Here is a 23,081-nt window from a genome sequence, read left to right as displayed (position 1 = left end):
GGCTGGACGTTGTTGCCAGTAGGCGGTATGGACAAGGGCGTCCTGTCTTGAGAGGAAGGAGAAGTACAGCTGTGTAAATGCAAGCTGTGCCTCACCACTTCTCTTAAGAGCCAGAGAGCGGTCCCTTGCCTCTTTTATTCACTAGTATTTATATGGCCTCAGAGACTGTCCCCGGTTCCCGGAGAAGTTCCCTGAAGCTGTAGCCAGATATTGACTGTGTAATTCAAGTTAGTTTGACCCTAGAGAAGTCGTTCTAAACAGTTCTCTTCGGTAGGAAAATACACCTCTTTCAGTTCTGGGAAACTCGTATTACTTGTGAGTCACAAGGGGTTTAAAAAAGCAAAACCAGTTGGCATTGAAGTGATGTGAGGAATACGTCAAGAGCTCCTCCAAAAGGATCCTACTGAAAAATGTGGGAGCTGAGAGCTGAAACAAGGGGCTGGGGTGTGTGTGTAGAGGTGTCTGCATGTAATAATTCAGAAAAACAATGTTCTCTGTAGACGCTGAAAATCATGTAATTCTCTAGGGCTTGTGGACCATTTTCTCTTCTTCGCCTAGGCTTTTGGTAGGTCAGTACATTCCTTCCTGACTTCCAAACTCAGTCAAGGTGTTCAGGAGCCTGGCAGGTAGCGATTCAGGTTCTTCTTTTCCTTGGGCTACTGGTCTAATTAAGCTGCACTCACTAATTGGATCAGGAGCTTGGAGAAAACTTTAAATTCATTCCTAGATCAGAGTTAGGCAAAGAACGTAATTTTTTCCCCACCTTTTTTCATGCTGGTGCCTCTTTAGGTGCTTTCCTTCGCCTGTGCCCTTAGTCTGTCCCTGCTGCTCCTTAATATTTTCTTTCTCTTTAGTTTTCCTGGTGGTTCCAAAAAGACTATGGATTTATAATCCTTCCACCAAGAAGAGTATTAGGGGTTTATTAAGGTCTGACATCTCCTTCTCTCTCCTACATTCTCTCCTGCCATGTTACAATTCTGAGATGTACAAAATGTGAAGGAAGTCCCCTTTGGCTTCAACAATGATTGATGCTAGCAAGAAGCAAGTCCCAAAGTGCTAGAAATGACAAGATACATGCAAGCTGTCATCATTTAATCCTTTTGCAGTTTATTTGGTTTGGTTGTTACCCAAGTAACCCAAGTTCTTCAAATTCACCCTTTCCTTGGGGGAAAGCTTTAGCTCAATTTTGTGTTGTGTTTCCCGGCAATGTGGTCTGCAAGGGTGACAGGTAAGGGACAAACTGAGCTGGGGCATGGCTAGAAACTTATAGCCATGGCTGACGACAGGGAAGAGAGGAAGGGGACAGGTCTAAAGAGGGCTGAGAGCCCTAGAAATCTGCTCATGGCTTTAAAGGGTTGTAGCAAGATGATGAGAGGAACGGTAAGGAGTGAGGAGTCATGGATAACGTCCTCCACACACACACCCTAGACTCCCATGATGTAAAGGCGTGCTGTGCTTAACTTTAGAGGCTTTTGGGAGGCGGCCTTTGGCTGACGTGCTGAGCTGGGTGAAGGCACGGGCAGGTTTATGTGCATTTGGGATCCTTTCTTGATGAGTGGTTTTCTTTCCTCAAGGCAGAAGGAATAGTAGGAGCGAGGCACGTGCAGTCTGCGGTGGCAGGAACGGAGAATAAAAGCTGCTAATAGATGTACTAATCATGTATGAAGGTGGTTTTCTGCAGTGGACCATAAAATAATGATTTTTCATAGTCTAATTACATGGCCAGAGTTTAGGAGGTGCTGAGGGCACCTGAATTTCACAGACTCAACACAGCTGCAGCAAATTGAGCCCATCAGCTCCTTCATCTTCACTGAAAGGCATTTCCTGCTTTTTAATCACCCAAGTCCTCTGTAAGATAAACATCCTCACATATATAACAAAATACCTCTTATTTAACCAGCCAATACAGATCATTTAGAGTGTTGGCTGCCTCAGCCTACAAACCTTGCTTCATTCGCAGAAATTACTGCTCGCGGGAAGTCTTTAGCCTACCTACAACATCTGAATGCCCATTTCTCTTCAGGAAATGGGTGGAAAGCAGGTGCCCAAAAGCCTTTCCACCAAGTATGCTGACAACTCTGAAATGAGATTTAAGCAATCACTGGTGACGCGGCATTGACTTGGAGCGTGCCAGTCCCATGCTCGGCCATGCCTGGAGACGGTTCTTCCCCATTCACCCCTAGCGCTCCAGGCTTAAGATTACACCTGATTTGAAGCGTCCCCTGACTAAACAAAACAAGCCGTAAGCTGATGGAGTCGTGCAATGTGCAAGCACACAATAGTAATCACAGCTAATGACTCTGCTAAATGCTAGGCTGCACGCACCTCCTTGTTTGGTGTTTGTTTTGTATACAGAAGGTAACATCGACTGAATAACGAGGATGCCAAGTTACAGATGGGGTTGTGGAATCGTATTTGACAGCCGATTAGAGTAATCTGACAGAAATGATGACTTAATCACCACGACAGACTCCAAATTCCCAGATAGAATTCCACCCAGGTTAATCTAATTTCCTTGCAATATTTTTGCCAGAAATAGACTCTTAGCCGGCTTGCTTTCTCCCGTGCAGATGTCACATGGCTTTGACAAGAATGTAAATAGGTAGCGTTATTATTGTCAAAAAGATGACTTTGAGGTTCTAAAGCTGGAGAGGACGCGCGCCTGCGAGAGGTGTTTGGGTTTCTTGACTGTGGTTTTTTTCTCTAATGAAGTTATATTTACATACAGTGGGATGTACTCAGGAAAAAGAGGGGGAAAAAAAGCTATGACTAGTCCATTGTAATTCTAGGCCATGGCTCGGTCCTGCTGCTGCCCTCAACATAACCAGTGGCCAGATTCCCATTGATTTCAGGGGGATTTTCAGGATTGCATGTTTGACAACCGTTTCTTTTCCTTTTTGCTTCCCATGGACCACATCAGCACCCCTGCTTGGGATGCGCCCGAGGAGAAGCGGTGATGTGCTTGGCCCCGGGCTTCACGTGGCCTCCGTGACAGCGCAGGCGGGGGACGGAGCCCCCGCTTTGCTGACAGCGCTGCCACAAGGCACCGCGCCGCCTTGGGCAACAGCCATTTCCCTGCTCTCGGCGGTAAAACAGTGGCGATGGCGTGTTCTGAGACCTCTGGCTAGCGAGCGTGTATAGGAAAGGTGGGTCGTGCCGTGACTGGCTGCACAGCTGCATCCCCGAGAGCTCTCTCAAATATTGCCAAGGAGAGGTTATTCCTTACAGCCCATTCTCCATTCTGGGTTCGATATCCCCATGCACGGTGCTCGTCGGGGGAAGCTGCCCACACTCAGAAAGAACTTGCCTGGGAGCTGCGTCGTTCTCTGCTACTGAAGGGCCTGAGCACAGCATGATGTTAACGTCTATAAATTATTTACTGCAGTTACTTTTCTCACTCTTGCCTATTTATTAATTGCAACAGAGCATTCATAAATACTGCATTTTCATAAGCAAAGGTTTCTTCAAGCACGGAAGAAAATGTTTCCTGTTTTTCTGTGTGACAACATGACATACTGAGAAATCACTTACCTTGAGATCCATAAGTGTATGGCTTTGTGATGTATAGCTACAATAACAGCTTTCTGATAAGACATGAAATCCTTCATTTCAGTAGATGACATGATTCTAGTGGGTGGCATCTAATTTGAAACAGGTTTATATCATCTATAATCTTTTGGAGGGCCTCGGAAAGCGCAGCTATTTTATTATTTTACAGCCTGCAGTTATACAAGCAAGATATAAACTGCACAGATTATTTTCTCTTTTGCTTGTTGTAGAGTGAAAGGATAGTACCTATTTAGCCTTTGTCTCTGCCCCTTTAATTTTCTTATTCACTGCACACTTCTTTGAGATTCATTCTTTTCTTTTCCTTTTTACACTTACTTTTAAATATTTTATGGGTAGAGAGCTTATAATATGTATTGTCACGGCAGTTGTCTCTAGAGGTCAGCAATGAGTTTAATAATGAGATGCGAACCAGTGACTCTGTAAAACCCATTTCAGGTTATAAATGGCATGTTTTATTGAATCTAGTGTTAAAGGTTGTTAACGTATCAATTGGTGATGGTCAGGGTTAAACAAGCTTCAACACGAGCCCTCTCATGTTAGGAAACTGTCAGTAACGTATTTTTCCACCTTCCTCTTCGCCGAAGCCATGTTTGTGTATCGCATCCATTTTACCATGGGTATTCTGTGGTTTAAAGCCTCCAAGCCTGATCTGAATCTTTTATTAGTTTTGCGCCGATATGATTTTGTTAAGCAGAACGGCATCGCTCCTGACTTCGGCTGGCCGGTGCGGAGAGAATTTAGACCACGAGTTTTTCAGCAAGAACCTTTGAAATCAAGTCAAAACCCAGTTGAAGCATCTTGTTAAATCTTTGCCTCTTGCTTTGCCAACATAACAGGTTACCGAATTAATGAACTTGGGGTAATTATGCATAACAGAAGAGGATGATTTCTGATGTGGTAGCTGTGTTTGTCAGGTAACACTGATCTTTATATTGTGGCTGTGGGACATGAGTTTGGTCTAAAGTTGGCTTCTCTGGATCAGGGAGTTTGAAAAATGAAAGTGTTTTAACATCGTTAGAATTGCCTTTCTTCAAAATATCTCCACTCGGGAACATATAAACGCAGCTAGATAGAGCGATAGATGGGGCCCTTCCAACTTGAGATATTCTGTGATTCTCTGTCTACATAAGGTCTGGATTCCTGTTGGGTTTTTCTTCTATAACCTGCATATTCCCAAGTTTACAATACTCAATTTTCTTTCCTCTGTTTTCACACCACTCCGTTGCTCCGCAGAGACGTCAATACCTGCAACGGGCTCATGGAGCAAGTTACACCTTTTTTCTTCTTTCACTTTTTGCTTGCTGAGTGGACATGCTGCATCACATTCCCATGAATTTAAAGTCTCCTGCAGTGCCCAATGTATTGTTGATGCCAGGATAAATGTTAAGCGCTAGTTAAGGAAGATAGAGTACAATAGAAGTTCCCTTTTTTCTATAAATTAGATCGAATAAGAGTGGTAGCAGACAAGTGCTGGGCTATTAAAGTCCATTTGGGAAACAAATGATTCAAAGAGAACAGAATTGTTAAAATTGAAGCCAATTTATGCATCCTGGTGACTACATCTACCTTGTGGCTTTGCCTTTTCCTTGGGGCACAGTGGGGAGTTCTGCAAGCGGTACAAGGAATGCATTGATTTGCAGGGCCAGGGAGCCTTCTGGACTTTGAGTAAATCTCACAGAAACATTCACAGCAATATTTTATATTTTCTAAGGAATCTAGCAACTGTATCCCTGGAGGTTAAATGACTCCACCAAAAGCAATGCAGATTCGGTTTGCTGTGCTGCTTTGAAAGCACATTCGATATGAGTGCATGGATGTTCTCCTGCGCAGCTCTTTTTGTTTCCCAAAGTTTGCCATAAGAGTCTTTTATAAAAAAAAAAATATAATGGAATCGCCTCTGACATTTTCAGGCAATACTCGGCTCTGCTGCACTGAAAAATGACACAAAAGCAAAAAAGAGCATAGAATTTTTTTTTTATACACTCACGTGAAATGGTGAGGAATTGCTGAGGAGAGAAAAGGCAGCGGCCCTGCTGCTGCCGGAAGGTTTGTGCAGTCAAATCCCAGCAATTCTGCAGAAAGAAAATAAAAGTGGGGTTTTTTTGCAAGCTTAAACATCTCCCGCATTGAAACTGAATGTGAGGTTGGTTCTGACGGCTTTTTGAGAAGCTGTAACAAAATTTCCCTGAATCCATCACAGTGGGCGGCTATAACCAATGCCCAGTGGAAATGCCACGCGCTCTGGTCAGAGGGAGCTCTACTGTTGTGGTGAAACAACAGAAAACCCTGTCTGTAAAAAAATTTTGTTGGAGTTATCAAGAATCCAGCGTGAGGAGAGCAGCGTTTAGTGCTGAAAGCTGAGGACCTACCGTACCGAGTGTGCCACGGTGGGATGCCGTGTGGTGTACGGCGTAGCGTGCTGCACACAGGCACCGGGTTTGTTTGCCGTAAGGGCGAGATGAATGGAGGAAGAGGTTGAGAAGGAAAAAGTATTCGGAGATTTTATGGAAGCCCAGATTGTGCCGTGTTGTGATGAAAACTTTATGAATGAATGTATAATATATTCTAAGAAAGAAAAAAAAAAAGATGAGATACTAAACAGTTATAGGAAGCTATTATAGGAAGCACGAGTCTCTTCCTCTCCAGTCCTGAAAGAATCAGCACATGTTTTTTTAATTACAAGCAAAGTTCATTTGTCAAACTCAACTCCGCTGAGTATGTTTGAAATGCTTGCGAGCTCTTAAATTACTTGAAAATTCCATCTCGGTTTTGGCAGTGGTTGTGCTTAAGGAAAAAAGTTGGTAAAACAGAAACCAAGCATGCCATAAACTAATGAGGGCTGTAACTTTAGAGGTCTTCTGAAACTAGATACAGCAAATTAAAGTTTTATATGAGTCCTGTGGGCCCAGTGATCTATTTTTTTTAATCTTCTTGGTTATAAAATGCTCCTTTACCATTTTATTTTTTCTTAAAAGCCTATAATATAGTGTTATTTTGAATGTATATAATTTCAACATGTTTAATATTAATCATGTATCTTTTTAGCCCTTCATTAAAAACATGATTCTTGATTTTTTATGACTATCCAACCTGCCTTACTCTTTCTCATTTTTGTTTTTAGATGCATCATCCTATTCAGATGAAACCCGCAGATAGTGAAAAGTCAAATGGTATGTGTTTAATCTATTTTTACTTAACTGTGACTCTCTCTAAACTAAAACAAACACAACATTGTGGGAGTTTTTGCTTTACTCCTCGTGTGGTGAATATGATACGAGGCGGTTTCCCTACACCTGACATGTTGGGGAAGATGTTGACCTGCTCCGAACTCCCATTTATCCTCAGCTTTAAAGAAGGAAGGAAATGTTCTGAAAAACTGTCTTCCTTGTACCTGCTGTGTGCCATGGTCTACCTCGCTACGTACGTCTTTCTGTGTGTTCTTCTAGAAGCGAGGTGATGCGGGAGCATCTGATACTGATAAGATGGAGGTTAAAATTTAATGGTGAAAAGAAAAAAAGAAAAGAAACAAAAAACATTGCCGTGTTAACAAACCGTGTGAGCAGCTGATGGGCCTTAAACATGTGCCTAAACGTCCTTTTTATAGAACGATGCTCTTCTGAATCTGAGCCAAATTTAGGTTTTAATCACACGCTTGGTTCTGAACTGGGAAACCCACCTTACAGCTCTCTGTATACTTATTCCTCTCAACGATTGTAAAATGAATGCTATAATGACAGTAATATCCATTCAGAATACTAGGGTACTGCCTAAGTGGATGTATATGACATGCAAAATAGACGGCATGCTAAATCTATTAAACATGCCAGGTTTGTATATTCAAGGAAATAAGATAATCGGATGGTAACGCAACCTGGCTGTGTGTGATTCTTTAAAAATATATACATGTGTATATTCTGCCCCTTGATTTGTTCCTGTAATTTTCTAAAATATATGTTAAAGATATCATCTGCCTTCTTAGATTGCAAGAGCTTCATTTTCCCACAAGGCCCACATAATCAGAGCTGGTTCCTCCAACAGGCATCTTTGCACCTCATTAATTAGTAATCAGGGCAGAAGCCGTGCACTTAGAGATCTACATACCTGCAAATGTAAATTATGATTGGGCTCTAAATCTCTCCGCAAGGCTTTTTTAAGGCTTCTTTTTTTGCTAATTGTAGTGCATCCCATTTTCAGGCTTCTCCAAGGATTGTAAAGTTTGGAAGGAAACTAAAACTTCGCATTATGCTAGGTTTCCTATTAGGACAACTTTCAAAACAAAACTGGCCACAAGCACAGAAAATTTGAGCCGTCACCCATTTGTCAGGGAGTGGTGTTCCCTCTCTGGGGTTGAGCTTTAGCAGTGATTTGTCGCTGTCTGTGAATGCTCAGAAGAGAGGCCAAGAGTCACCTGCATGGGCAGGAGGACCAAACTTTTCAAGCGCCACTATAGTCAGGGAGATCTTCACTGTTGGAATCCAAACTCCGCTCCCTAGCATTTATTGCGCTTGCAAAATTTTGTGAGGAAAATTTTCCCTAACAGGAACACTGGCCTGGACCTTCTGAACTAACTATAGCCTCTATGGTTTCTTCTTTCAAAGATAAATATCATCTCGAGTTCCTTGGCAAATTAGAAAAATAAGAGGCAATGGGCCAAAATCGACTCCCAAAGAGTTCGTTGTACATTGCCAGAAGTTTTTCTTCCTAAAGGAGATTGAACATATTGGCAAAGCGCTATGGGGAATCGTGCAAATTCTGTCTTGCTCTGCAAATAGCACCTGCTTGGAAAGCAGGGTACGTTGGCTCCTCGCTGCTGCTGTTAGACCGCGGTTATCTGCATGATACTCCTGTCTGCACTGTGGGAATACTCTCTTATTGCACCTACCCCTAGCATGAAAATCATGAGGGATTGGCTTTTTCTGCTTTCTTTGTATTTTGGGGAGAGCACATTGACAGGTCAGAGGTTGCGATTGTCAAATCAAATACCTTTTTAAATTTAGGCTCCTGGAGGGTACTTCTGGTAGGCATGTTCTGGGAGTGGTGAACTCTTCTTTTTTAATGGCTGGGGAACAGAAGGCAAACTAATGCCATGATGATGGTAACAACACTACGAGTCCTCGGAAAGACAGGGTGTAGGCTTTGGATCCGTGGAGGAGGTGAAAGTTTGCGAGCAGCTTGGAGAGCCAAAAAAAGAAAGAACAGCAACATGGGGGATGCGGAGGCCTGTTTGGCACGTGTTTCCCATATGCTTCAGGCTATCCATCTGAGGAGGTATATTATCTGTGCCAACAGCAAATTGTAAACTACCTCTTCAACCAGATTGGTAAGTTCAAAGGGGGAACGAAAGCAGGCATACCAAGGCATCTCGGTTTTCATCATCCATGGTGTTTGAGCTTTTGAGGAATGCTTGAAACCCTTTGATTTCTGAGTAGTGGGAGGATGCCACTACATTTTATAGGTAAAGTGGTGTTTCTCAGGTTTCAAAGAGGTTAAAGAAATTCTCTTGGTCAAAATTTCCAGGTAGCTTGTGGAAAGATACGTAGGAGGGGCTGAACACCCGTTACAATTTTTCTAAGCTTGCACGTGTTTGTGAAGGCTTAAGAGACCTGATAGGTTTCACAGGGAGAAAGGAGAGGTCCCCTCATTCATCTTACGGAGGTTTTTAAAGAACAGTATTTGCTGTGTAGTAAGATGTCCCCTCCCCATCTTGAGTCCTTTGCAAAAAGGTTTGAATGAGCATCCAAGCCCAGGAGTACCAGGATGAAATGCTCGTCCTTCTCCATCACTGTTCCTGTCTTTAGATGTAACATCACTTCAGAAACCCGTCCCTTAGCACAAAAGGCCAAGCTTGCCTCCTAGAAACAGGGAGGTGGGTATGGAAAAGGCACCTCCTGCATGCATTTGGTGACTAAGTGCCGGGGCACTTCTGCAGGATTAGGACCTCATTAGCAACCTGAAGATCTGTTTTCTTCTGGGTAGAAACTGGGTGGTAGATCTATGCAATCGTCTCCATCCGTTCCCCGTGTACAGTAGCTCACGTGTCTGAGTCATCTCTCTGCTCCTGCAGATGAAGCAAAGCTTAATTTCTTCCGCCAAACTTTTAACAACTGGAGTTGATGGGGAAGGACTTGCCTCTAGATCTAATTAATTTGTCTACCCAGGAGACAAGGCTTTTATTGTTCAGAAATGTAACATCCCTGAAAGATTTTCAGCTGATGAATTTTGTAGTGTGTCCTGTTCTGGTTACCCCTCAGGTCCAGCTCGATCACCTTTGTATTGATAGGTGGTTTTTTTAACCTAGTTTTAACAATGTTTGTTTAAGGATGACCTGCCAGAAAAGCGTGGTTTCAAGACTAATGGCTCCACCATTCATCTCGACTGTTAATCACTCACAGTATTTGTCCGTGTAAGGATATTTTCCCTTTTTCAAGCAAAGGTAGTTCCTACACATAAATACATGCTGGACTCTTAAGTTGTCTGTGGCCACTAACGTGCTACAATTTAGCAAATACTTAAATGTTTCTTGGATCAGGATTTGAATACAGTCCATACGTTCAGGCACATATCCTGAGGACAGGATGCTCTCAAATGGATCAAAACGTCAGGGAACATAATAAAAATCTCTATTAAAAAAAAGGGGAGGGTGTAGCTGAGTGATCTTATAATTTATTTTTATTTATTTTATTAGCGAAAACTTGAAGAAATAATTTTGAAATTCCAACTGGCACAACTTTGCCGATTTGGAGGGAGTAATTAAATGCCATATGTTATCACTAACACATAGAAAAGTTGATAATTAATGCAGGCAGCTCCGGATCCAGGTGTGACTTTGACAGATTGTGTGCAAGGGTTTTTCACAGGTTTACAAATAGGGATAAAAAGTCTGTTTTCCCCCCTTCCCTTCTGGATGAGAGGAAAAAAAAACCAACAAAAACATTTATACATAATTAACTATTACTTGATTTGCTCAAAAGAAAAGGCAACTTCTCGATGGAAAATGCACTCTTTAACTGACTGGGCTCCTCAAAAATATATAATAAAGGGGTAGAACTGATTTTTCAGGACAGAATTTTGGGGATTTAGAAGAGAGAAAAGGAGAGTTTGTTGAATCTTCAGGGAGATTTCCCATGATTATTACAGGGTTTAATTCTTTTGTAGCATACAGAAAATAGTCTCTACTCCTTTATTCTCCTGGGCTAGCACAAGCAATCTAGTACAGCCTGCTCGTTATTGAAGCAAATTGAGTAAAGCTAAAAAATGAGACCCTTCAGGATTTTATTCTGCAAGTTGGATGTAGGGCTGTTAGAAGGCAGGAGGGTCTGGTCTGAAAGAATCTCCCCCGGCAGAGACAGACTCCATCTCAGCTAACTTTTGATGGCTAACGTAGCGCTCTCGCTTCAAACATGATACCTAAAGGCCCGTACTAGTGCTTGCAGAGCTAGTCGTGATGGAGTTACGAGGACAACACGTCTCATCTTAGGACAGATATCTCTGCTTCATCACACAGGGTTCCTGCGTTCAGTCAAAAGATTCCCACCCCAGATCCAGCAGGAGTAGCACTGGATGTGTTGCACTAACTGCCCAGGCAACATAGCTGACACGTGTTTGTAATGTGTTTGGATGGCTGAGAGGTGAATCCCGTAATTATTTAATCAAGTTGCCATGCAGTTTCACACCTTCCTTCATGCAACTAGAGCTTCAGGCCTTTTTCACTGTGACCTTCTGGCTACTTCTGCTCCATCGATGAGGGGTACTCAGCCACTCCATCCTACTAGCTGCTTACGGATGGTTGTATCTACTTCATGTCCACAGAGTGGTACAAAACAGCCAGAAAGTACAACTAGGCCTATGAGCAAAGTCCAGAAATAATTATATCAAACACTGACCACAAAATGTTCATTGATTTTCTGGATTCTGAATTATTGAAACCTACCCCTAGTGTGGGAGAGAGAGTTACCAAGCAGCACTGAATTGCTTATGAGTTATGTGCGTGCAATTGCTGACCCTTGTGCCCTGGTATCGCTCCCCCAGCCTTCTCCTTTGCCTGCTCTCAATACCCAAAGCACCCCCAGCTTTTCCCAGTCCCTCAGAGCTCACTTATTCCTCACAACCCTGCAGCTGGAGCTCGGGACATCGACATGTTATCATGATGACCAAGTGTTGGGAGTTAGCTGGAAGGTAACAGACCTGTCCGTAGTCGGAGGAGAAGTTCCCATAAAACGGGCCATCCCGTCTTTCTGGGAGGCGTGAGATCACTTTTTGGAGGAGCTGATCTCTTGGCATTGACAACAGCTAATCAGTAACATTTTAGCTGGGACTAAGACTGGACATCTTAACTGCAGATGACTAAAGTTAGGTGAGATGGCTTTAGGCTGCCATCCTTTCTCCAAAGAGCAGCAGGTAGTGCCTTTCCCCATCTCGACGCTTTGTTGGGTCGCATGTGTTGGGCTCCTCATTTTACGGTCTAAGGGAGCAACCCAACATGCTCAGGTGAATCAGCAGGCTTGGCTGATCAAAAGGGAGGTTTGCTAACCTCTAAATACGTTTGACCCATACTTCTTGCAATCCTCTGTCTATGTGATTCTCAAACCACGCCTGCGTGGGCGGGTAAATATTCAGTCTAGAAAAAAAGGAGAGAAGTGGCTGACCAAAAATGCAGAAACAAATCCAGACAGACAGCCTTACGGAGGTGAAAAAGCATTCCTTTCTCTGCATGAGAATACACAGTTAAAAACTCTTTCAGCCTAATAATATCAGATGTTCTATCAGATGGAGTGAAAACATGTCATTTTGATCCTGACAATCATCCCTCTAAATGATTTTTATGCTGGGCCCCTAGCCAAAAAAAAAGAATAGCAAGTTTCTTAAGCTTCAACAGTGATCAGCACTGACTAATGGCACTGAATGCAGAGCACATCATCATATCAATATGTTTTCTGTACTCTGAGCATTCTTTGTGAAATCTGCATTTTTAAGATGTACAGTACACGGGAGCTGGATGTTTAATTTACTATAAAATCACCCTCAAGCTGAAAACCTGCAAATCATGTTAGTTAAATGGCATATTTATAGGTTTACTAGCAAAACTGAAGAAGGCCGGTGGGGAGTTTGTCGTCTGCTACTCTTGGAAAATTAAAACAAAGCCTTCCCGTTTGCATCTCATTTCTTTTGAATCTGCATGTGAATGTCTTTGGTTTGAGTCTTTGTCCTTGCACCGAAGCAGGACCCCAGGGACCTCCTTTGGGATGGCATGGCAGGCGTTTGTCCAACTCAGCCAGCAGCTATTTTTAGGAGAGAGTTGGGATCTAGTCACCTTTAGGGTAGACCTGCACAGTATTTCAAGCCTAAAATCAACCCAAATTTAAACCAACTGGTACTACCTGACACAGAATTTCCAAAGCCAGGCTGGATGGAGCTTTGAGCAACCTGGTCTAGTGGGAGGTGGCCACGTCCATGGCAGGGGGGTTGGAACTAGATGATCTTTAAGGTCCCTTCCAACACAAACCATTCTGTGATTCTCTGAAGTTAAGAGGTTCCTAACACAGAGCAGAAGGCAATGCTTGGACCCATGCTTGGCATTGATGCTTCCCCCAGCCTGACTTTGTTTTGAGGTATGGAGAAGTCCATACTTGGCAGCTCAGCTTGGTCCCTTGCCTCATACCCTTTCCTGCACCCTGGCCATAGTGTGTGGCTGTTGTCAAAGGGACAGGCTGGCCAGGGACCTTCCTCAAAGAGATTAATCAAGGCAATATAGGAATTTTAAGCAGCCAAGTTACGGGCATCCTTTCCCCAGCAAAGGTGAGTACCCAGACGCTCCTCGGGGCTGTGATCAAGGCAATTTAGTTTCACCATCCCTAAAATAATTATTAGCAGCATTAAGGCCAATTATATGTTTTGAATCAGACATCAAGTTTCACCGTAGGACATAAATAAATAAATAAATATCCCAACTTGCAGGTCTTAATTGCAATCCCCCATATTCAGCTCCTCATCCGTACACAACTGGCTCATCCCATGCATTCATCATTGGTTAACCCTTTCTGGAGGGTTAACCTGCGTGTGGAACCTCAATTTAAAGTGGCAGTGAAAATGTTGAGTCTTGAGTAATCTCTGCTGAGGAAAACTTCTCCTGGGTGTTAAACTCATGGCAAATGTCTTGTAAGCTTGTAGAGTGAGAAGCAGCAATTGTAGGGGCTGGTCTCTGTTTCGGATTCTGAAAAATGCATGGTCTTGGTGCTTGCTTGTATAAAAGCTACAAACACTTTTTAAAGTCGGTGATTCTAAGGAAAAAAATACTTCAAACACCTCTCGTGATCAATAAACATGAACCTCTTCTTTTTATTGTTGAAATTATTAAATGCACTTCAAGTGTTGAAGTATAACACAAATAAAATCGTATGAAAATAGACGCAGTTTCTTCTTCCTCAGCTGCAATTTATTCCATTTGACAAACTCGTACTAATACAGGAGAGAGAGTTGGGGAGCAAGGGAAGATTCATTATTTCTTTTTGTAAGCCCAGAAATGAAAATACTTCGTTACAAAAATAATTTGCACAATAATAGAAATAAGTGAGTGCACTGCAGAACTCTCTGGAGTAAAGCTTTCCTTCTCTCTTTGCTTCCCCGCAAACTCTGACAGTCTGCTCATTAACAGTGAATTGGATTTACATGCCATTTCAAGAGAAGAAAGCACTGGTGTATATACTGTATAATAACCACTTAGATTTTTGGTTTAATATAGATGGGAGGATGCGTTAACGTTTTAAAGTCTTTCCAGGGTGAATTAGGTTTGATGACCTATTTCATTTTTGACAAGAGTCCACAGCTTTAGTCCTGTAAATTTGAGTTTGATTAACAGGGCTGTGTGCGTCCTGCTGCAACAGTCCAGCTTTTGCTGGGTTTGGTGACAGTGCAGGCAGGAAACATTCTACCAATAATTCAGGTAAAGAGCACCTTTTTCCATGTCTTTTTTTTTTTTTTTGCAAACTCAGCATCATTACGGATCAAAGGGTTTGACTCCGGGAGAGGATTATGCAGCCCCCTTGTTAAAGTGATGCCCTAGAATATGCCTCTTGTCCTCTTGGAGGGGAGAGGGCTGTGTCAGTCTGAAAAAAAAAGCAGGAAAATTTAATGCCTTCTTTTTCCAGAGCAGTTGTTACACATCTGCCTTTCGAGTGCCATGCATTAAGTTGGCTGGAATTGAAAGCTCAGATAGGAGACGCTCTCTCAAAACATTTCTCAGGAATATTTTTCATTAGCTCATATCATTATGCGCACAATCCCTTCTTCACCCTCACCCCGTCATGATTTCTTTCATACATGAAGGAGGTGAGGGAATTTATCTGAATTAAAATCCATGCAAAGACATCTTTAAAAGTTTCTCTAACAGAGGATGCTTTTCTCTTAGAAGCCGTGATGGGGAGGCATATGCAGAATGACTAAGGCAGCCAATTAATACGTTATACAAACAGCAAGCACCACTAGAAAAAGGAGTGAGAGAAGGAAAAATGAGAGATTTGGGGTGGGGGAAGAAGGGGGGAAGGGAGGTTGTAAGTATAAAGTGTTTGCCTTAGGACTTGTCTTCAGTTACAGAGCCAGACTCACATGACTGGAGCCTGGTTTGATGTGGTAATGAAGCATTGATCACAGGAAAAAGATGAAATGGCCTTTGCTCATTCATTATTTTTATCTTCTAGCTGTGGAAGACAGAAAATTGTTCATAGGAATGGTTTCGAAGAAGTGTAATGAGAATGATATCAGGGTGATGTTTTCTCCGTTCGGCCAGATAGAAGAATGCCGAATCCTTCGGGGACCGGATGGGCTGAGCAGAGGTGAGTGTGCAGTCTGTAAAGTCTCCTTCCTTAAGTGCTAATTGGGAGCTATATGTCACAGCCAGGGTAGGCATAGCCGCTGTCTGCAGCTAGAGGTTACGCTGTAATACGTCCCACGTGATGAAGGTATCCACGTGAACTTTTCACAGTGACTGAAATTATCACCTTTTATTTCCAGTGTCAGAAAGGTCTCGGTGCCAACATATTAACTTGTGTTATCGCCCTGTTTGTCAGCTGGAAAGGTTCCTTTGCACCCTGAGAAAACACCCTCAGTTTTCTGCTCTCACAAAATCAAAGATCCTTCCCTGACCCCTTTCTGCTTTGTAGCATAAGGCCAAAAAAAAAAAAAAAAAAAAAATTAAAAGGACTGTAAATGACTGCTTGAAGGCATACAGGGTCATGGGAACTGGCCCACATTGTAGCACTATCTCCTCCATTCCTGTGTTTTCTATAACTATATGCAAAACATAGGTCTGCTGTAACTCAGAAACAAAGAGGTTAGCTTGAACCCGAGAGCTTTGCCTGGACAAAAGTTTGTAAAAAAGAGCTTTTAGATCTCGTGCCTCTATCACAACCCAAAAAACAGGGCAGAGGTGTTTAGCAGCACCACCAAGAGCGGTCAAGCGGCTGACCTGAACTTTGGAAACAAAGTGCAGCACAGACTTCAATAGCTGGTGATCCCTTCTGAGCGCAAAAGTGCCTTTTGGGGAAAGGCCCTCTGAAAACATATTGAAAAGGAAAGTAAATGTATATTGATGACCCAGGCTGCGTATTAACTCCATGGTTTATGGACCTGAAATTATTCTCAGAGCATGAACCTTCTCAAAAAGGTTGAGTCAGGTGTGTGCTGAGTGGAAAAGAAAATAGTGATAGTCCTATCTATCAATGGGGAAGGATGCTGTGGTACTAACCATGGCCGTTTAACAACACGGGGAGTAAAGTAGTTTTAAGTGTGGAGCTGTGAAAACATCACTTCTGTTTCTATAGGAAAAAAAAATACATAGAAAGCACAGTTTATGCATTTTATTACATTTTCAAAAGGCACAGAAAAAATAATAGTATCCATTTTGCATGTAGATATAGGTATAGATATTGTCCTTTATTTTTGCATCTACTTGTTTTCACTAGGCTACAGGATTCACAGTATTTTCTGCAACAATTTGTGCATGGGGTTTTTTGTTTTGTGTGCAGCCCAGCTTCTTTAAAATGCCTACAAATTTCAGCAGGGGAAGTTGCAGGTATTCCTGTATTTCATGGTGCTGCTTGAAAGCACTTACCGTACTACTCCTGAATAATAAGGACTCGTTGAAAAGACACTTTGACGTTACATAGGAAGCCGCAAGAGAATTACACACAGTTATGCATGTTTAGTCCGTGATCCCAAAACTTTTGGGGCTTGGATGCAGCAGTCACTTCAGGCAAGGGGAGCCTCAGGATCCAGGGTTTTGCCTTGGGGAAGACTAGGGGAAAGGTCTAAGGTTGGTTCCTGTAGCTCAGTAATGAATGTTAACTGGTGGAGCTGAGCACTGTCATTATCTGTCTAGACCCAGAGTTGAAGCAAAACAAATATTTCTGACTTTCACTGATTTCACTTTGTAAGCAGCACCCGGAAGGGGTGATGGAAGACGTAAATGGGAAAGAAGCTAAGCAACTGATGAAATAACAAGATCTGGGCATCGGATGTTTTGAGCCCGCAAGAGATATACATGACTCCTCAGTATCACCCAACAAAGAAATGGATCTTTCCTTGGATCCATAGAAATCCCACGGCGTACTTGCTTTTATTTAACAAACATTGGGCATAGTACGAGTATAGAAAAGCTAATTATGAAATCCCACAGGATAGGTAAGGGTGGTGGGGTAGTTTTGTTCTGCCGTGAACAGCAATCTCACAATAATCAGAAGCTGAGATTTTCAAGCCACGTCACCAACATATCAGGCAGGGCAGTGTCGTCTGCCGGACAGCAGAACCGTAGATACAATGTGCTGCTCTCTCCTGCTGGAGGCTGAAGATCTCAGTCCAGGTAGGTCACACACCAGTAGTCGTAGCGGAGCTGTATCCTCTCTGCCACTCGGGTTTATTTCGGTCACAATCACGACTGATATTCTATCATGCCCTCATGCATCATGCCTTGTTAAACTTGAATTGCTTTCTACACACCCATGTTCACACTTGAAAATGAGCTCAGCTGTGCCAGCCAGTTTTTCGGGCAGATGTTTATCAGCTTCACAAAACCACCACTCCATGAGAGAAGGCAAAGCGTTGGGGAAAGTGGTTGGTATTGCAGCCAAAATGAAAAGTGCTAAGGGAGATTTGCAGTGGAGGGAGCTTGGCTGAAAAAGCACAGGGTGAAAAGCCGCTTCACTAAAGCAAGAGGGAGGATTTTGCCACAAACAGTATTTGTTTTCCCAGCACCCGTCCGGATGCACTTCCCTCCCAGCCACAGAGGGGTGAATGAAGAATAGTCACTGTCTTAGGAAAACACTGTCCTCACCGTGCCAGAGCCTTCAGGAACTCACAGTGCTCACAGCAGTGAGGTGGAAATATGGTCCAACAAACTCTCTTTGGCATCTTTTTCAGTTGCATAACCAATGCACATCATGGTATCTCGGAATAAAAGAGCCTGAAAAGTGTATTCATTGGTATTTAGGCCATGTCTACACAACAAAAGCAACCTTACCGCTAGTAGGGTAACAGTCTGCTGTCAGCCCATAGTGCAGGATGTAGGGTGGTAGCGTGCCTCATGGCCCCAGCAGCACGGAGAAATCCCATCCTGTGGCATCAAGGGAAAATGTAACACTTCGTGATGAGTGTGATGTGAGTGCTAAGATAAAGGGAGAGAGGCAGAGAGATTGAACTGGTTGTTTCTGTTGTAGTTTCTAGCCAAGAGTTGACAGAACTTTTAATAAAGTCACACCCATAGCTGTCACTACTGATAATGGACCGTCAGCATTTCTACTCCAAATTCCTATTGTCAGCTGTTTGAAACTCGTCTGTAAAACAAGGCTAAAATAATGATACAGAGCTCCAGTGGTGGAGCAGTATATTTTAAAGAAACTGAGATTTATTTTTTTTTTCCTTGAGACGTTTTTTTTCCCCCACTTTTGTTCGCTCCTGCATCTAAGAAATAATTGTTGTTTATATCTGTAACTTGTTACATTCCGGCCAGCTACAAGAAATAGGCAGCAACGAAAAAGCATTGCCTTCCGAAGGCTCTGGGATAGTCCCTGTGAAATTAGCTGGCTGGCAGAGAGTAATTCCTAGCTGTGAAAAGTATTAAAAAATAAAAATACCGTGTTGGCTGTAGAGATAAAGAAACTAGGGACTCAACAGACATGGAGTCTGGCCTTCGCTTTAGCAGGGTTCATGGGACTATCTAAAGAAGCTTGCCACTGCCTGTACTATATTCATTATTCAAAGAGAAGGATTCAGCCTGCAGGGTTGTTTAATCCAGCACTTTTTCTGAAGAGCTAAGTATGCTTTACAAAAATTCATGATTGTGATATCATGTGCTAAGCTTCATTATCATGAAAAAGCAGAAGTGAACTGCCTCAGATGATTAAGATTTTAAATCACTTATTGTAAACGGCTTAAGGAAACTTTCAGACCTCCTGACTCCTAGCACTGTGTAATGTCTACATGACCACAGATGCCAACACAGCCAGCCATGCAAGGGTAGCTGGAGTGCACAGAAATTGCCAGAAATACCCCAGTTTGATTTGTAGCTGTGCCACTGACGTGCTGTATTGACAGTAGATGAGTTGCCCTCAAATCATCTCTCCGTTATCCCATTCCTTAAAATAAGGATAGCAATGCTCCTCTGCCTTTGTAAAATGCTTTTTTTAGATCAGTGGATCAATATCTCTGTATCACTCTAGGAATTATTACCGTCCGTAATGATGATTAAAAAAAAATCCTCTTATCCTTATCACAGGAGCGCCACACAGCAAATTATGCTGCTGTATTGCTAAGTGCAGATTTATATAACAGATACCAGAAAGAAGTCAACTGGGTTAATAGCATGCACTGAAAAAACCTGCTAATAACATGTACAGACAGTTGGATATACCTTGAAAGTTGGGGAAAGGTCCAAATGCATATTCCTACATCTTCTAGGCTCCTAATTGTATGATTTTTTTAACAACACATCGCCAGGCACATGGGACAAGTGAACATTTCTGCAGACATTGATTACAGGGATTATTTTTTTTCTTGCTTCGCTTTAAGAGCAGGGTAGAAATGGCATGGAGAGATATACCGTGGTCAGGCAATTTAATTTCATGAAAATCCATTCATAACTTTCAGATTCGGGGGGTTTCTAGGTGATTTAGTAAAAGAAAATTAGTTTTTGCATCATAATTAATTAGAGTGAAGTGTAGGCGAGGAGATTTTATGCCTGTTTGTTTTTCCTTATGGAGATTTACTGCCCCTTCATGAGCTAAAGTAACGTGAAGTGCCAGCCACGGGACCAGCCCGGATTAGGGGCCACGGGAAACAAGCATGGTGGAAGTGCTGTATTGTCAGTTGCTCTTCAGAAGCACCTCCATGCCTTATTTCTGGGGCTGTTATACGGTAACATTTTAATTTTTTCCAATCACTGTGGCACATTTAATTTTCTTTTTTTTCCCCCGTGAAACTCTTTCAAAGCCGGGAAGGAACGAACACGTCCAAGGGACTAGTGTCTCTGCCGGCCTTTACCCAGTAACTCTACATCTCAGATTTCCATTACTGCGTCTGCGCGGCAGTCCCTCCCCAGAGGGAAATCTGAAATGAAATAATTTATGGGTGGGGTTTTTTTATACCAACAAGAGGGTCATCAAGGCACTGTTAGAGAATGTGGTCTTCGTTAGCTGTATGATTCTGGCTTGGTGTAAATTCCAGTTACTGAAGTCTGTACTTTGCAGGGTGGTTAATTGACTGCCCAATTAGAAACCCTTTGAGGGAACCATGAACTTCAGGAAATTTAAAATCTGGAATCTGTCCTCTGGTCGATAGTCAAGAGAAGTCAGTAAAGCCAAAGGGATGAGGCATTTTTACAGGACGTGCCTGTTGTTACCTTTATGTGCCTGATATCCGTAAACTAAGGAGCTTCACTGTGACTTTTTCCAAACGCTTTACTTTGAGCTGAGTTGTTGCACTTGGTCTCAGACCGGTCGTTGTGTGTCTTAAGCAATACCTAATGACAAGATGTCTGTACAATAAACAATTCAATGTCTTAATTTGTAGCTGAAATGTATTTTAACCACTAAGATTTTTGTGTGATGTCTCCATTAGAAGGCTGTTTCCCAGGCTAGTCCTTCTTCCTTCAGACTGTGCTATATTAGCACAGTGTAGAAAAGGGAAAGTCTACTTTGCAATCTCAGCTAGAAATATTTTAACACAACTAGAGCTTATTTTTATCACGCTTCAATTTCCATAGCTTTTCATTTGAGCCTTATCTTTTCTTTAAATAGAAGCTTTCATCTCAGAGGATCCCAAATACTTCTTGCAGGAGGATTCTGGCAGCTTTTCACTATTGTTTCTTCACAGAAAGTGAAGAAAAACCTTGTTTACGGTGAAGTAGGAAGCTGTAGTGCAACCACGACACCACCAGCTGTGCAGCCACCATACGTAGTCCTGCGATTGCTCGTATGACTTTGAAAATCGCTTGAGCCTTCTTCTGTGTCAGAGGAGTCACTATATATTTTTTCAAAAAATTGATTACATCTGCCGTTCTTTCATCTCCAGAACTTTAAAGCCATGGTTTTTAAATTCCATTTCTAACTCTAGGCCTGATTCAAAAACGTCTAGGGGTTTTGCATCTCCCTTTGCCTTCATTGAGGGTGCAGGGGCTTTAAAACCTCTGGTAGACCACAGTAGTTTTATGTGGAAGGTTTTTTGTGTAGGTAAGAAATCAGACCGCTTACCTTGAGGCCTCCATACTTAAAAACGTTCTACTTCACTTGCAGCTCACAAGTATTGATGTGATGTTAGACTGTGCATGAACTGCTGACTGAACATTTCAAAACAGTCTGTGAAAGCCTGAGATGAGAAGAAGCGAGTGAAGTGGGAGCTGAAACGGGCCAGTGCTGAGCATTTTTAAATATTTCAAATAATTCAATTGCTTGAGCAGCAAGCTCTAGGTTTGGGACGGCACCAGTTGAGGAGGAAGCTTTTCTAATTTTGCAGCCTCTTCAAAATTCTTTTTCATTTTAGGTTGGGAGGGGGGTAAGGACCAACACCATGAGTTTAGATGTTCTGTCAACCGAGATGGCAAATGTGAGAACGTGCTCCCAAATCTCCTCTGTGGCAGGGCTGGCTGCTTCCCTCCGATTCTGCCTGCAGGAGGAAATTACTTTGAGAAGCCTTTCCCCAGTCAATCATTCATCTGGTGGAGGGGGTTAGAAGGCAGCCTTGGAGAAGCAACTAAAACTCTTAGACCTCCTTTCTCCCTCCCCTTTTGTTCCTGTTTGTGATCCCTGACATTTTGAAACCAGAGGTGATAAATAATTGCAAGGTGACTTGCAGGATGGCCGTATTTACAAAAGGATTTCTCTTCTTTTGAGCTTAGGTAGCTGGTGGTACAAAACAAAATAATTTCAAGGCATTACCTATAGAAATATCCCCCTCTCCACATTTTCTCTCTCCCAGAGAGCGTCATAGCTCCAGTAAAAAGGGAGTAGTTGAAGTCTCAGGACTCAGTATGGTAGAACTGAAGTAGTTTGCTTGTAGCTGTTGGTCCAGAAGACCTCGGCCCATGGCACGACAATCAATGTAGTGTTTCACAGGATGAGGTAAGAGGCCACGGAAAACTTCCTTGTTTCCTTGCACCACGAGGCACGAAATCTGATTAGTCTTGTCCTCTCATAATTGTGATTTACAATCCTACAGCTGGCGGTGTGTTCCCAAAAGACCACCTGTATCCATGAGATACAGAGAGTGAGAATATGCTGGAAAGGGTGTGCCCAACCCCTCAGAAACTGCTGCGGCAAGAGTACAAGATGGTTCAGGCAGAGCTCATCTGGCTTAAACAAGTGAAATCCAGTGTCCTTAGCAACTTCTGATAAAATTCTAGATGCCCAACGAAGCCATCCTCCTAAAGTGCATATGTGCCCCACATAGGGAAATAATGGTACTGCCGTTGACTGTGGCAGAGAATACAAGCATCTCAGAAGAACAGCTTTTCTGAATAACTAAATTATATGTGCCAGTGCAGTGGTTGAGTCGAGTGGGCAGAATCCTGTGATACCGACTTAGCTCCCCTCCGATTCTGGTCACAAGGGAGAGAATCCCACAGTTCACACCTAATAAAATACATAGGATCCCATGTTTCACACATAATAAAATATCTGTGCACGCATAATAAATATACAAATTTTGTGCGTGAGTGTCCAGGTTTGGTAGCTGAAAAAATAACCCTTGAACGTGAATACGTGTAGCAATGTCTGGAAAGATGGTTAAATTAGCTAACATATAATTGGGGTGCTTGATGGTAGCAACTGAAGGTCTAAGTTTTCAAAATAATTTAGAAACAAGGTTGTCTACTGATTTTTTGCCGCGGTTATTGAGGCAAATTGGGTATTTACTGTGCAAACGGCCACTGTCCATTGGTGGGGAAATGGCCTGCCGACTGGAGATAACAAGGGGACCTAACCTTGTAGCCTCTGGCTGGCAAACCGTAACTAAAGTGCAGTCCCATCTTC

At 42.6% G+C, this 23,081-nt stretch overlaps 1 protein-coding gene across 14 annotated transcripts in view; it reads left to right on the top strand.

Annotated features, from left to right (window-relative positions):
* Nucleotides 1-23,081, top strand: part of CELF2 (CUGBP Elav-like family member 2) — a 383,210-nt gene that overhangs the window by 295,087 nt on the left and 65,042 nt on the right. For 13 of the 14 annotated variants that reach the window (XM_054187183.1, XM_054187169.1, XM_054187247.1 and 10 more), the window contains 2 exons: nt 6,692-6,740; nt 15,264-15,398. In XM_054187183.1, the coding sequence (XP_054043158.1) occupies nt 6,692-6,740; nt 15,264-15,398 (184 nt within the window). Of the gene's footprint in view, nt 1-6,691; nt 6,741-15,263; nt 15,399-23,081 lie in introns of those variants that run through there. The other variant, XM_054187260.1, reaches the window with a different exon arrangement.

The sequence above is a fragment of the Rissa tridactyla genome, chromosome 1 (assembly GCF_028500815.1).
Source record: "Rissa tridactyla isolate bRisTri1 chromosome 1, bRisTri1.patW.cur.20221130, whole genome shotgun sequence".
NCBI classification, from domain to species: Eukaryota; Metazoa; Chordata; class Aves; order Charadriiformes; family Laridae; genus Rissa; species Rissa tridactyla.
The sequence above is the reverse complement of the archived record's forward strand: the minus strand, read 5'-3'. Positions and strand labels throughout refer to the sequence as shown.